The 15,147-nt window shown below is 34.9% G+C and overlaps 1 protein-coding gene across 3 annotated transcripts in view; it reads right to left on the bottom strand.

Moving 5' to 3' along the window:
* Positions 1–15,147, bottom strand: part of LOC122839361 (receptor tyrosine-protein kinase erbB-4-like) — a 265,949-nt gene that overhangs the window by 128,897 nt on the left and 121,905 nt on the right. For all 3 annotated transcript variants that reach the window (XM_044130859.1, XM_044130861.1, XM_044130860.1), the window contains one exon: positions 3,215–3,366. In XM_044130859.1, coding sequence (XP_043986794.1) covers positions 3,215–3,366 — 152 coding nt within the window. The remainder of the gene's footprint in view (positions 1–3,214; positions 3,367–15,147) is intronic.

Raw genomic sequence — 15,147 nt, forward strand, 5'->3', positions numbered from 1 at the left:
TTTGCTCAAGGGAATCACATAATCATGTAAAACAAAGCAAAACTAACAGAACAAAACCCCCCAGAAAAATAAAAATTTTTTATTCACCCTTTGTGGCTTAGGGGACATTAACTAAACCTCCATCAGAGACATCAATGAAACAAATGTTTTCCTTCCATAATCCTGAGAAAATATGTTTTATATACAAAACAAAGTTTGTGATCGAGGTAATATGACTACTTTTGTAAGATGAACTATAAATTAAATAATAGTAAACTATCTTATTGCATACTTATATTTGTCTCTTCATACAAAGTTATTTTATGTTTGTACCACTTTATTGCTGATTTCTTGTGTAAAGATACAATTTCTGCTGACCTGGAATGTTTAAAACATAGTATGATATAGTATTTACATTCATTGAGTGCAATTGGATGATTTAATTTTTATTTATTTAATTGACATCTTGCATAATTTATTACAACTTACTAAATATGTTCATGGTTCTCATAAGTTAGTCAACTCCAGACATATAAACTCTTGTTTTACCAAAAGGGTTGCACGTGGACATTTTATTTCAGTATGCTAATTATGAGATGTCCTATTTTTTGGCACATACTTAGCTAAGAATTAAACTTTCTAAAGATACTGAAACTACACAAGCTACCATATAATCTTATTGTAAATGTCAATATCACTGATTTAAGCTAAAAATATAATGGGCAATATTTCTATCAAATCAGCTCTATTAAGAAATAAAACAAGTAGACCTATTAAAACTGCAACTAAGGTGTAAGTTATGAGCATTAACCATAATTGAGGGAAGACAAAAACTGGGTGGAAATGGTTAAAAGCTATTTTGTCAAAGCAGAGGACACCAACAGGAGGAAAGTAAACAAACATATTCTTCTTGTAGACTGATTAAGGGACATTGGAAAAAAAACAAAACCTAGCTACCATTCCTTTTATCTGTTTCTGCCATCTGCCACATAAAAAGATATGCTTAGGTTGGAATTTCCAATTTTTGTATGCAAATGCTTTCAATGTGTAAAATATGGGAAACATATTCAAAGAAGTACGGATATGGATTCTTACATACTGTACATACGGTTAAAGCTAACTGTGGGAGTCTTAGTAACAATGTGCATATGTGTGAGGGAATAAAAGCCTGTGTGCTGAAATGCAGTTATTAATCACTGTGAAAGCGTTGATTCATCTGTCGTGGTGGCAGTTTGGAAGATGGACTCTGTTTACTGCTAAAGCTGTTTGAGGGGCTTTGGGGGGCAGCCATCAATCTTTTGGCTATCTTCAAAAGAAGCCAATGCACAAGCATCAGTTTCAATCACCTCCCAAGGCAGGTGGTATGGTTAAGCTCCAGCACAATAGTTTTCTTTTTTTTTTTTTTTCCCTTCACTTCTTTTCTACCTCAAGGTTATTTTTCCCTCCCAGGGGAGCAATGTTATTAATGTGTCTTATCATAATAATAATAATATTTCCTAAAAATACATACTGCACCTTGCCCTTTGGCTCCCTTGCTGTTTGGCACCTCATGTTTCTAATTAGCATCTTCAATTAACCCATTTTAATTGCCCACCATGAAAAGGTGGAGAACCCTGGCAAGTTGGTGCCACAGGGAGATGTTTTGTAAATGACTAGTATAATGTCAGCATCTATAGAAAGGCTTGTACTAATGGACTTTCAACCTCATCGCACAAATGTGCCCTTTATTTAACACTAGCTGGTACAGGTTACACAGTTAATAGAAACAAGATAAAGCATAGGTGAACATGTTTCATAGTTCAAATTGGGTCTGTGCCAATGAGCTACAATCAGAATTCATTTTCCCCTCCTCAAACACCTAACAAAATAAACAAAGACCCCTACCACCTTTTTTTAATTTAAGTCAGTGGGGTCAGGTGTCTCTTCAGAAGTCTAATGGTAGCAGTTAACCGTCCATTGCTCCCTCTTCCTTAATATAATCTGTTTTCTTTCATAGCGGTGTAAAAACATTTAATGACTATGTTGTTCTGATGTTTTTGGATAGTCTAGATATGTTAGTTAACATAGATAAACACAAATAAGATATATCTTAGCCCATTACTTCTACCAGAGAAAAACAAACCATTTTTCTTTATTAATTTTAAATTACTGATGTAGTGACAAATACAAGAACATCACTTGATTGCTAGTTGAGACTTGCTTTCTTTCCAAACCTTCAGTAGCCCAGTTCATTCTCAAAGCAATATTGGCCCAATAAAGTAGTCAGCACTTTAGTGTAACACCACGGGAGCTCCCATGCCCTCCAGAAAGATTGAAATCAATTGGAGTTGGATGGTGTTGGCAGTGCAGAGTACAGTCAGCAGAGTCCAGGACTTTGTTTGTTAGCGGGAGAGGTCTGGGAGGTCAATGTGAGCAGCTGATTTCCCCAAAACTGTATAGACTGTGGTTTGTTTATTCTCAAAATTCTGACTGAAGACCACTTACCTTCAGTCGCTTGCATGAAGTTACAGCTCAGAGAAACTTTCAAATGAAAATATTAACTGATTTCAAGTTTGAAAGAAACAAATTATATTGTATGCACGTGTCTATTTGTGGCTATTGGGTTAAGGTTCCTTTGGGGCATATGTGTTGGGTTCAGTTTTACAAAAAACTTTATTGGTATGGATTGCATATGAGTATATCAAGATTTTATTACAGTATTGAAGTGTAAGTCCTGGAAGAAAATACTGCAGAACATTGAATTGTAATCCCTAATGTAAATCTCACTCTGCCTTCAGAAGGTACAGAAAAGTCTCAGTTGGCAAGATAAATTTAAAATTAGTTGCAGGTACACCTTTCCACTAGAGAAGAGCATCATTTGAATTTGAACAATTCTGATTTTGGGTCTGATGCCTTGTTTCAATTCCAGTTCTTAACGAGTCTCAATTCTATTTAGACATGGGATCAAAAAAGTCTAAATGGTTTAAATTAGCAAGCTAACCAGAACGGCGTCTTGATAAAATAGTCCCAAATTTCCAATAAATAAAATTTTTATGAGCTTTATACATTTTATGAGCTTTACATGAACATTTTTGACAGAAATTATTCAAACAAGTATATAAATATCAAGCATGGCATATTTCTATCTAACTTAAAGATGACACCACAAAGCCACAAGCTTCAACTCTGCATTAGATCCATATTTCAACACATATTAAAACGTTTCATTAACAGCATCTTATTGTTTTGTCCTTACTCTGAGGAAAGTCAGATCTCGACTACGGTCAATGCTTGTAATCTCAAGGTTGCCCATGACGACTTCACAGTTCTCGTAGTATTTTCTCAAGGTGCGATATTGCTGCTCCAGGTCCGACAGAGTGCTTAGCTTGTTCTCCGTGCCAGCACAGACTAGAAAACATAAGACATGGACAAAAAGATAATATTATATCAACTATGTTATACTTTGCATGTAAACATTAAAATAATAATAAAAAAAGGTGCAGTCAGATTCTTACTTGTACAAAAAATATATTTGAAAAGGAAATACAAACAGCATGAAAAGACAACATCCATTCAACTGAGTGATAAAGTTCTTGATTAGATTTGAGTAAAAAAAAACAAGACAAAAAAAACCCAACTATTAGATCAGAGTAATACATCTAGTGTGAACATAAGTGAAGGACACCGTGACTGTTTAGTCATGAAAAATGTCCCTTTGCACTTTAGCAGCGTAGCACCTTGAGTCAGATAGAATCTTTTTAATGACCAACTGGGTTGCTCATCTGACAAGTAATTAAACAGAAGCAGTAACACCCATCAGACACGTTGCACACCCGCAACACAATCCATCAACCCTATCAGCTGGTGTTACAATGTCTTGTGTAAAAAGTCATGTTTGCACAATATATTCAGACCAACTGTTTTTTCAGTCTGTCTGGAAAAAAAAAAGCACATAAAAACTAAAATTGTCTTATGCATGACTAAAGTCAGGCAAATTATTTCAAAACAAGAATAAGTCAGGAAATTACCTCTAACATATTCAAAACTTCCACATTGCTTAATGGTTTAGAAGCAGCATTGCAAAGAATGTTTCTTTATGACAGACAGTTTTCTGAAAGTTTTCAGGAGATCCTCAAACGTGTTCTCTGCCACTAGTGTTTTTTTTTTCCTTTTTTTTTTCCGCAGTAGCTTGTTTCATAAACTCACAGAGCTGTAGGCTAGGTATGTCGGCTAGATAGAGTTATTCAATTTCATGAAGTAAAATTTTCATTTGCATTGCTGTGGCAGTGTGGTTTTTCCCATACGCAGTCTCAAGGTTGACAGCGAAGCCTGCACTGAGGCAGAGGGGTGACGGGCCCTTCCTTGAGTCTTGTCACAGTGTCACCTTTGAGCTTTTACCCCTCTCTTTGAACACCTCCACCTTGAAAGATCTTTACTGATGCTTTGCATTTTATACCAGAGCCATTCTATATGCTACCACGAACTATGCAGAGCCCTCAATGATATTTATTATTCTCTCTCTCAGTTCAAGCTGAGAGCATATTATCCTTCCACTTGCAATAATGCAGACCAAACCCATTTAACTGTTTACTCAAAGATACATCCACGCACACGCGCAATGTGGCAAAAAAAAAAAGATATTTTGAATTCCATCTGGTTTTCCCTTCGCAATTACACAATAGATGCATGTGGGGGGAAATAAGAAGATTCAGCCTTGGGGCAACTAAGGCTGTAAAGACAAATGAGATTGAGTTTAAATACTTCCACATTGAAACAGATATTAGATAAGTGGAGCCGGTCCAATGTGACCTGAACAATACCCATATGAACAGGTACTGATTGGCTTTGTTGTGCATAGCATACCGTGGTGCTCAGGAATGATATATGGCAGACCTGGGTGTTTTCAATAACAGTTAGCGTGGGCTAGAAGGGGAGCGGGTGGAGGTAGAGAAGGGTCATAAAGCGAGGATAGGTGTAATAAACTGTTATTGCACCCTTGGGGCAGGCCACTGAAATTAGAGGAAAGGGGCATTGTGGCATGTGATGTCTGCTGAAATTTACTTTTTACACCCATATGCTTCCACAAGTATGCCCTTAAATGACCATTCCACCTACATGCAATATGAATATGGAATTAATGTTTATGTATAACAAACAAGAGTGAATATTTCATTCCCCTATTTAGTCAAATATTTCTAACCTACCTCACATACCATTGAAATGTAAGATGAAGTATGAAGTTTTTGTTATTTGTGAAATCTTAGTAAATAGCAGATTAAATTTTATGACAAAATTGATGGAGTTTACAAAAAAATCGGCTTTCTTATTCATACAGTCATTTTTTGTTTTCTTTCTTATAAAGTCTTTTTTACAACAGAATAAATCCATCTTAATATGGATAATAGCAGTGTTTCTGGAAAGATCTTCAGTCACTTAATAGAAAAAATTTAATAAAAGACAATTGTATCTTTTATTGGAGTGGGTTTTCTTGAATGATCATCCTCAAGTGGTACTTTGGAAAAAAATGACTTTTTCTAAGCCAAGCTTCTGTTTATCCATACATTCAAGATGCTGTCTATAAACAGTACCTATTGTAATATTTGTTCCGACGCACCTTTGGGGATGAGTATTTAGCACAATAGAATTGATGGGTCAAATTATAGAAATTTGAGCTTTGTGGTGGGATAAGGAGACTTCTTTTAGTTGAGACTGCAGCCCAATATATATTTATTTCCATGTTTAAAGTTAACCTTTCCAATTTTGAACTGTTAATACAAGGTTTCTAACAAAAAGTTAGTCCGAAGAGGTTGTTGTCACTGGGGATGCAACAGGATATTCTTTGCCTGTCAACAGCTGTAGAGTTCAAACTGGATGGAAAAAAAAAACAAAAAACTGCAGTGTTTTTAACTTTGATTTGAAGTTACAAGTAGACAATTCTCCCTTGCTGTGCAAAGTCCGCTGCCTTACAGCAGGTTCAGTGTCCAGGGTGAGGGTTTGTTTTATGTTTCTGATTTAAATAGAAATAAATGAATGAAGTTATCCTGCATTTGTTTTCTTCTTTGAACCAAAATTATATACGCATATGAAGCCAAACTACTCTGACTTATCCTTAAGTTGTCATGCAAGCCTTGAGCATTTTCGAAGTAAAATTCACAGATCCACTGGCGTATTTACTGATGTTTTTCTTTGTTTTTACAATTTAAAAATATACGTTTCACTAAACTTTCTTGACCTGAATAAGTGCAAATTACCTTGCATTTGAGAAACTTTAACCTTTGCAACTAATCTGAGGCTTATTATTTATACGTTATCATACAACAGAAAAATACATGTAGTTTTCAATGCGTATTTCTGAAATTTCCAAATAAACTCTGAAACCTATGTTGACCTAACTTGAATCCAGGTGAAAGACGTCATACCCCACTATATTTCCCTTTCATCAGAAATGCAATTGGATCTGCCTACTGTACTGACAGACAGTGCAGACTACACTTAGCAAGAGAATCATTTTATGGACTATGCTAACACAATAATGATATTAGTATAAAACATACACGAATAAACACTAACAAAACACAGAATTACCTGCAAAAACACAATCTACTATGATCTCTGCATTCAAACATGGTAGCATGTCACCACAGTATACTTATTGAATTAAGTATCAATTACTGAAGCCACAAATAAACTGTGTATTACTACAGGTAACACTACCTGCATTACGCATGGCAGCTGTAAAGAATTTTGAAGATTGATCAGGTAAAGATCTTGGAAAAACATAAAAGCAATGCACCATACATTCTTAAATGGGATAGAAGCTGTATGAGTTCTTTTTCATTTTCCTTGTAACATTGCATAGTTCTTTAGGTTTAAATACACTGAGGAAGTCACTGAGGTTAGGTGAGAAAATACTTTTTATTTCATTTAACTAAAAAAAAAGCATTTGTGGTTTCTGAACAATATGCTATTGAAGATGTATGAACTGTTGCGGATTTACGGCAAACCTTTATAGACCTTACTCTTAAATGTCTGCTTGTGAATCACTAAAAATAGGTAAGCTGTAAATAAAAGACCTCAAGTTGTATTTCCCCCCTTCTTAGTGCATGATGAAATCAATTTGTTTCCATGCTCTGTATGTTAAACCTGAGCTTGTACATCATGGTAAAGGTAGAATGAAACATGGTCTCTACCGTTTATAATCTTCAGCTTGCTGACTGAAGATGACAGATTGCTTCAAGACCCTGAGTCATCAGATGATTAACATATTGCAGAGGATGCAGGGACAGACATCAAGAACAAATGAATCTTCACATATAAAACTTGTAGCTGTCCCATAAAATAAAATCTATCTCATTCGTTTGATTGATTCCACTCTTTTCTTGAATTTTTAAACCTAGTAATATCAATGAAAAGCATTGACTTTGTACTTAAAAGATTTGGAAAAATTGTCTTAAAGTGTATATAAAAAATATTACCCAAGAGGTAATAGATTCAGACACCGCCTGTTAATAGCTCAAGAATTGTCAGTGGTTGTAGTTAATGAAATTAGGAGTCATCAGGTTAAAAAGCGTCTAAGTGAATTTATTTGATCTAGAAGGACATAAAATATTTTTGACGAAAGTGTTTTGACGTAGACACCTTGTGAGAAGGGAGATAATGCAAATTGCATATGTATCATATTGACAGATAATTAGAGTGATAGCTTCCATATATTTCCAACTGATAGCCACTATAAATGACCAAAATTAATCTATCACTTTCTCTGACCCTGTCACTAGACACAGTCTGGTCTTTGTGTAAAATAAATAAACAAAAAGCTTGCAAGAATACTAGAGTAGCCCTGAGCTGCATTTTCATCAATTTTAATTTCAGAAATATCTTTATCAAGATTGCATAGGCAGTACATTGTCCGGATCTGTGGTCACAGACAACAACTCCATCAATACTGCCTTGTGTGATTATTGAGTGGCTATAAAACTCAAGTCTCTGAGGTTTATAAGCGCCAGCCTGTGAAGCCAGTAAAAGGTCATCCTAATCGCTAGTAACTGACTGAATTAAATAAAGTTGCAAATGTCACTTACATAAGTAAACAGTGTCAATAGATGAGTTTGGCTAACGGGCCAATAAAGCAGAAGGATCTTGATAAATTCAGGCTGAATCATTTTTTATGCATAGGTGTAAATGCCATATTTTTTGTCTGGCAACGTGGAATCAGTGTCTGAGGTCAGAGCAGTCCATTGTCCCCTAATGTCCTCCAGATGAGCTTTGGTTGGTAAGTATGAGTTACAAGCCACTGCCTCTGATGGTAATCATGCCCCAGATTATTGTCCATCTGTTGAGAAGCTTAATAAGCATCAAAAACAATAACTAGATGACTATTCATAATGATAGCATGGTCCAATAACACTAACCTCTCACTGCCCTCCGAGCTCCAGTCACCTACTAACATTGCTGTGGCTGCCTCCATATGGTCTACGACAAATTAGCATTCAAAGTCTTACTTATGCCAACATTCCCAACACCTTGTGACAGTTTTTCACTGAAGATAACTTTGTTCAGTCAGGGTTTGCATGACTTTACTGCATTATGTGTATCTGATATATTTCAAGCTATTAAGCTGACCATGGTCAAGCCAGCTCATCCTGGTCAAGCATGTGGAGGGGACATGTCAAATTTCATTAAAAAAAAAATGTTCACAAGCAGCTTAATTTTTTTATTTATTTCTTTTTTCCAGAATCCACACTAGGAAAGACAATGAATAGAAAAAAGGAAACTTTGACATAATGAGCTCAATGAGTTTGAACACTTTTCTCTCAAGTGATAAAAAATGCCTGTTTTACTCATTGATATTGTAATCTCCATCATCTTAATGTGTCTAAAATTACACACATTAATTGTGTAATTAATTACACATTAATTGTGTAATCATATCTTGCATATTTCTTACGCTATGCAAGATACATTTCCTGAATCTCAACTTCAAGTTATGTAGACTGACTCAGGTCTCTGTCTTCTAGTTTGATTTATGAATCTCACTAATAGGCAGGATAAGAGTACATGTTCACCTACTCTGTCAATGTCAGGCCCCACAACAGTGTTAATGCTTTCTCTAATTGAGACATAGACAAATCAGGCAAGAGGAAATCTCCTTAGATATAATAATTATTAATAAAAAAATTACATGGGCAGAACATGTTTCCCTCTCTGAGCACATCTTGGTTGCTACTTTAATCTTGTTTTTTTCTAACCAAAAATCTATTCCAGATACACAACAGGCACAAGTCATGTCATGTCATGGTATTACTTGTCAGTTTAGACTGTTTCCCGATTAACTTTCATATTATAGGGAAGGTGTAAAAACATTTCACAACAAAATGTTTTAGACAAAAATGTTATATAAATGTCTCGAAAAACATCCCAACATACATGGATATGCAGAATGAAGATCACTAGCACACAAGTTAGCCAAGTGGATGCCTCCTGGGATCTTGGCTTTGCCTATAGGCTTCAAGTGTTCCTGCTGTATATGTGCGGCATCTCCCACATTGCGTTTTCCCCATCTTTCGTCAGAACTCAATGTGGCCAACAGAAAAGGTTGAAAGGTGTTTCTTGTATGATCAACAAACTGTATGCAATATAGAACAAAAAGTGCTGCACTTCTCTGCACTGCATTGCTCAAAGAAAACTATTCTGTGATGCAGTAAAATCTATATAGCATTTTATGGCATTTTTCCTAAAGCTGCCACCAACTGCTATGCATGTTGCTGTATTGAAAACACATAGAATACTGTTCTAAACATGAGAAAATAAAGCAGATTTTGTGGAACATTAATTTTGGTTAAAGCATGTGTTGGTTTTGATGAGCTCCTGGATTGATAATAGTTCTTTGATGAGGAGTGTGGAATTCACCGAGTGCAACTATATTAGAATTGGGTAAATTGAATAGTTGTAAAATTAGCGTAATTTAATTTAACTTGATTTCATATCTGTAAATCAAATAACAATTTGGGAATAAAATTGCAGAGTTCCATAAATTCCCCTATGAGTTCAGCATATAATTATCTAATCAGGTGATTAGATAATTATATGCAGAATAATCAATTTTCCATTCAGTTTCAAGAATCTGGGATGCCATGGTGAGTAGTTCTTTGTCAGTCATGTTTGCGACTTCCGCTGGACTGCATTTAGTAATACTTGTGAAAATAAATTGCTTGCTTAAACAAAATGCATTTGTATTTAGAGGTTCTGCTAAAGTTTTAACTTTGCTAATAAAAACATGAAGCTTGATGCTTATTCTCTAATCTTTATTTTATTTGTGGTTCATGCTCCAAGCTCACCAAGGATCCCGTCATAATCAAAAGGGTAGTCAGGTCCTTAAAGGAAAACATCACATTTTCACTATTGTCCAAGCGTTATAATAATGACCATAAATTGTTTAAATATAATTCTTGTTTTTTATTGCTCTTGCTGCAATATTCAGATGGTTATTTTCTAATGGCTTTTCAGCCCAAGACCCCCCAAACATGTCCCAGAAAGAAAGAAGGAAGGAAAAGCCATTGTTTAAATCAGAAGTCATAGTATGTTTTAGAAAAAGCAGATTGACTGCACTTTCTTTCCTTGTATCAACTATCCGTACAAACAGTTGCATTCACTGCAGGAGCTATATGCTGTACAGTGTAAGAACTAAGAGGCTTCACCACCTTGCTGAAAGGCCCCCCAAGGGAAGTGGATGATGAGTGGAAGAGTGCAACTCCCAGACTTTATTTTGCCTCCAGCTTGTTTCCAGTCAGTCTGGGGATAAGAACTGGTAACCCCCCACAAACCTTCTTTTCTTGCCCTGGGCTCCAACTATATATTTTTTTCCTCAATCTCTTTCTCTCTCTCCCATATCTCAACCTAGCTTTTTTTGTCCCTCTGTCACTCTTTGTTTGGGTCATGGTTTGGAGGCTTCAATTCTATGCAATGGGAAAAAATAACTAATTTCATCATGATTATTTTCATTTTTTTCATACACTGCACCATGATGACACTTTATCAATTATGCTAGCAGGCTATTCGAAATTTTACCCCATACCCTTCATGCCTCTAGCACTCAAGAGTTTCAGTCCCCCATGTGTGGTCATACACATGAATCTTAATCGTCTTTCCAAACAGTTGCCATCAATTATCCTACCTGCTACTGCTGCTAACTCTTCCCCTGTCCCCCATTTTTCCATATTAAAAGAAAACCTTTTTCTTCCTTCCTTGTTCAGACTGAATATTTGCCTGGGAAATGATTTCTCAGAAAACTTATAGTCTCTTTGCTTTTCATATGTAAAACATATGAATACAGGCATGTCTATCTCTGTGAATGTCCCTTTTAGTTTGCATATAATGCTTTCTATTATGATTGGCTGACTCTACAGTGGGTGCCTAAAATCTAGTTTTACCAATGGAGAGAAAAAAAAAATTCACATTACAAAGAATTAAACCAATGTATCACTTTAAGAATGAAATAGATGTATTGGCATTGGTCGTTGAATATTATTATCACAGTGATATTCAAAGTTTGTCTTTGAAAATGAATAACTTAAGACAAATAGTCTTTGAATATCACCATTGGATGTCATTATTATTCAAAGACAAATGATGAAACATGCAACCAATTCTAAAGGTAAAATAGAGATTCCAAATCATAACCAGTTCACAGGACATAATATCAACTCTGTTAATTCTCAGGATATCATTTGAGACCATCACCTGCTCCATTTCAATACCTTGTTCTAAAAGTAGATACCACTAATGACATGCCGGTCAAAACAGGTCCATTATGTGGAGCAGGCTGCTGTAATTTCTGTTGCATTAAGTTGCAGTTGTCCCAATTCATCTCAATATGGCCTTCTTATACAAAAACAATACCCCACAACTTCCCTGGTGCTGGTGCATACAAATTTGAGTCACCCAAAGAGCAAAATCAACATCAGATTTTATCAAGAAGGAAAGTAACTGTGATGACCTCAACCATACGTTGGTAAAATTAATCTACACTCTCACTGCATTATTATATTTTGTAGTTAAAACATATATTTTAGAGATGTAATTAATATATGTAATTATACCTTACAGTGATATGTAGCACATGTACAATACCACGGTATAGTTTTTAAAATGTTGTAAGCTATATTGTTTCTCTTTTTGTTTTTAATTACCTGGTTTGGGGAGTTGGCTGCTTCCTGGCTAAGAGGCATTGCCAGGAGCTGATGACTTTAAAAGCACAATTTCAGCTTTGCAGGATCAACCATGTATGTTCCAGCAATGGGAGTATTTTAGGTTTAATAAAATTGAACTTAAAAATTATTTGGGATGAAATAATTGACCCTAATTTTTAAGAAACATCTTAGTTTTTAAAAATAAGTTTTTTTGACTCCAGTTTCCGTCATTCAACAAAATATGGACAGGAAGAAGGCACTGAAGCAAAAGGGAAAGACATGCAGCAAATGGCCCGATTACGGTGAATCAAATCAGCGGTAAGGATTGCAGACTCTATATTTCGTATGTATGCCATCAGCATAAATCAATATTTGAAAATGCAAAACAAGTGACTGTGCAAGGAGTGTAACTTTTACATTCCCTGTAACATGTCAATAACAGACTACTTCACAACAGCTGCAACTTCAATTAAAGCATGTTTTTTTTCCCCACAGGCACATCTGTTTCTTTTCCTTTTTCAGCCAGTGCTAATCACAATAATTGTCATTGAGAAGAGCACATGTACGCAAACAGGTTTAAGTCATCCTATCAGCAAAGACAGGATAGTTTACTTCATAAATCTTCTAGAACACACGGACAACAAGATATATTCAGTACTAGCATGACGAGGACAGACTGCTGCTATCATAATTTTTTATGTGTAAAATAAAACTTTGTCGATATCGAGCACAGTCTGTTTGCTTGACAAGGAATACATGCAATGAATTATCAATGTAGCGTTTCAAACTACTGAACATTTAGAAACCTGAACTAATGTGTTGAGCCTCTCTGTGAGGATTTCAGCAGATTTTACTGCCTAGAGGCACTGCTCGCGGGCAAAGCTTGTGAAAACACAGAGATTCGAGTTGTTAAAGCTCAAATAACCCTAAGCACCTACAAACCCTTTGTTGGAAGTGTGTCTGAAATCAGTTCCACTGTTTTATTATTAATTCGTTCATTTTGCTGTTTGTTAAGACATGCAATTTCAAATGTTTATTGACCTAGAAGCTTTATAGCTGTGTCACATTTTAAAATAAGAGCTTTAATAAAATATTTTATAAATATAAGTATTTCAGAAGTAGGAAAAAATAATTCCATTGTGAATAATAAATAATTGCTCAAAAGGATCTACAGAGCATCATGACACCGCTTTATACAATGCTTAAAAAAGTTTAACATTATTCTTCTTATGATTAGTATTAGTTTCTGTGCCATAGCACACCACATAATAGACAAGAAAATGCACCTGAAATCATTGTGTCTTTTTAAAAAACCCAACTATGGCTATGCTGCTGTCCCTGTCACCTCTGTTGTATTTGCAGCAGAACAGCTCATCTCATCATGACCCTAAACAATGACAATTTAATTTACCGTAATGCTGAACAGATGACTGTAAGACAAGCACAAAACACTGGAAAAATATATGCGTGAAAACAACCAGCTGGAGAGAATACAAGTCCAGCACTAAATTTGACATATGTTCTCATTTCAGAAGTGTGAAAACATAAATTGTATACGAAAAAAATAGTGCCAGAAAAATGAATAAAAGGAAAAACATAGCAATTTTAAGGTAAAACTGAAGATATGAGTCTACATACAGTTTGATTAAAAAAATCTATTTTCTGTTACCTTTTTCCCTTCACATATTTTAAACTACAATACGCAGTCATATTTAATACTATTTGTATGCATGTGTAGTGGAGTAAGTTTCCCTATTAAATAATGGGAAACTACATTATCTCCTTTCTGCTGAAAAAAAATCAATATGATAATTTATTGCATTGTAATTGGTTGGACTGCAACAGAAGGAGGGGCTTGCCCAGGGCGTTATTCCCACAACAGCCACAACTTTGTGCGCATTAATATTTCAAATTTACAAAGTTAGGCATAGTGATTAATTGTGATTAATCGCAGTGCTAAAGTAATTAATTGGATTATATTTTTTAATCAATTGACAATACTGATATGTATACTATTTGGAGCCTTTAAGTATTCTTGTTTAAATATTTCTGAAAGGATAATTGAAAATAGGCAGAGCCCAGTACAAAAGTTGCAGTTGGGTAATTCTGAATCAATGAAGATTTGAGTCATTAGACTTAAAGAAACAAAAATCCAGTTCAAACAGAATTCAATTTTGCATAGATTCAGTAATTAAGTGACTGCTTATCATTTTATCAAAACTGAGATCTGAATCTGCAATAACTCAAGACTTGTAGACCACCAGCTGCACGAGAAAGTTAGTGTCAATTATCAGTGACATAAAGCCATTTTGCACTTAAGAGGTTTAGTAATCTCATGGAAAATAAAAATTTCTTCCGGAAATAGCACAACTTTCAGTGATTGATTCAGTTTTCAACCCTACAATAAACAGATTCAGTGACTTTTAAATAATGTAGACATTTGTTACAAAGTTTTGCTTTGTAAATGACCAATTTGAATATAGAAATATATTTTCTTATATTTGCATTTAACTACACTTTTATATATTTCCTATTTATTGTTTGATTAATTTTAACTTTAATATGCCAAGACAGCCAGGGCAAGATGCAAGACTTTTAAACTGTAATTAATAATACATATAACAAACATGAGCAAGTGGATGTCTTTTAAGGTTTTCTGGTTAAGTTTTAAAAACAGTTGAAAACACAACAAACTACTAGTAGATAAATACTTGACTAAATCCTTTCTCAGGCAGAATCTTATTTCGCATAATTCTTAATAAATTAATAAACAAATTAACAGCCAATTTATCAAACATGTCAATGAAATGCATATCGCTATTTTCCACGTCATTTTGTGGCTCTGTAGAGGGACGCCCTGCATCCTATGCAGTTAAAACAAACCAAGTCCCTTCCCTTACTCTTCTTACTCTTCTCATGTGTCATTTATAAGTAGTTAGTGTGCCAGGAAGAAGCCAATCCTGATGCTTTGGTCAAAACTACTGCAAATTTTTTAAAAATA

This window comes from Gambusia affinis, linkage group LG11, assembly GCF_019740435.1.
Source record: "Gambusia affinis linkage group LG11, SWU_Gaff_1.0, whole genome shotgun sequence".
Taxonomy (NCBI): Eukaryota; Metazoa; Chordata; class Actinopteri; order Cyprinodontiformes; family Poeciliidae; genus Gambusia; species Gambusia affinis.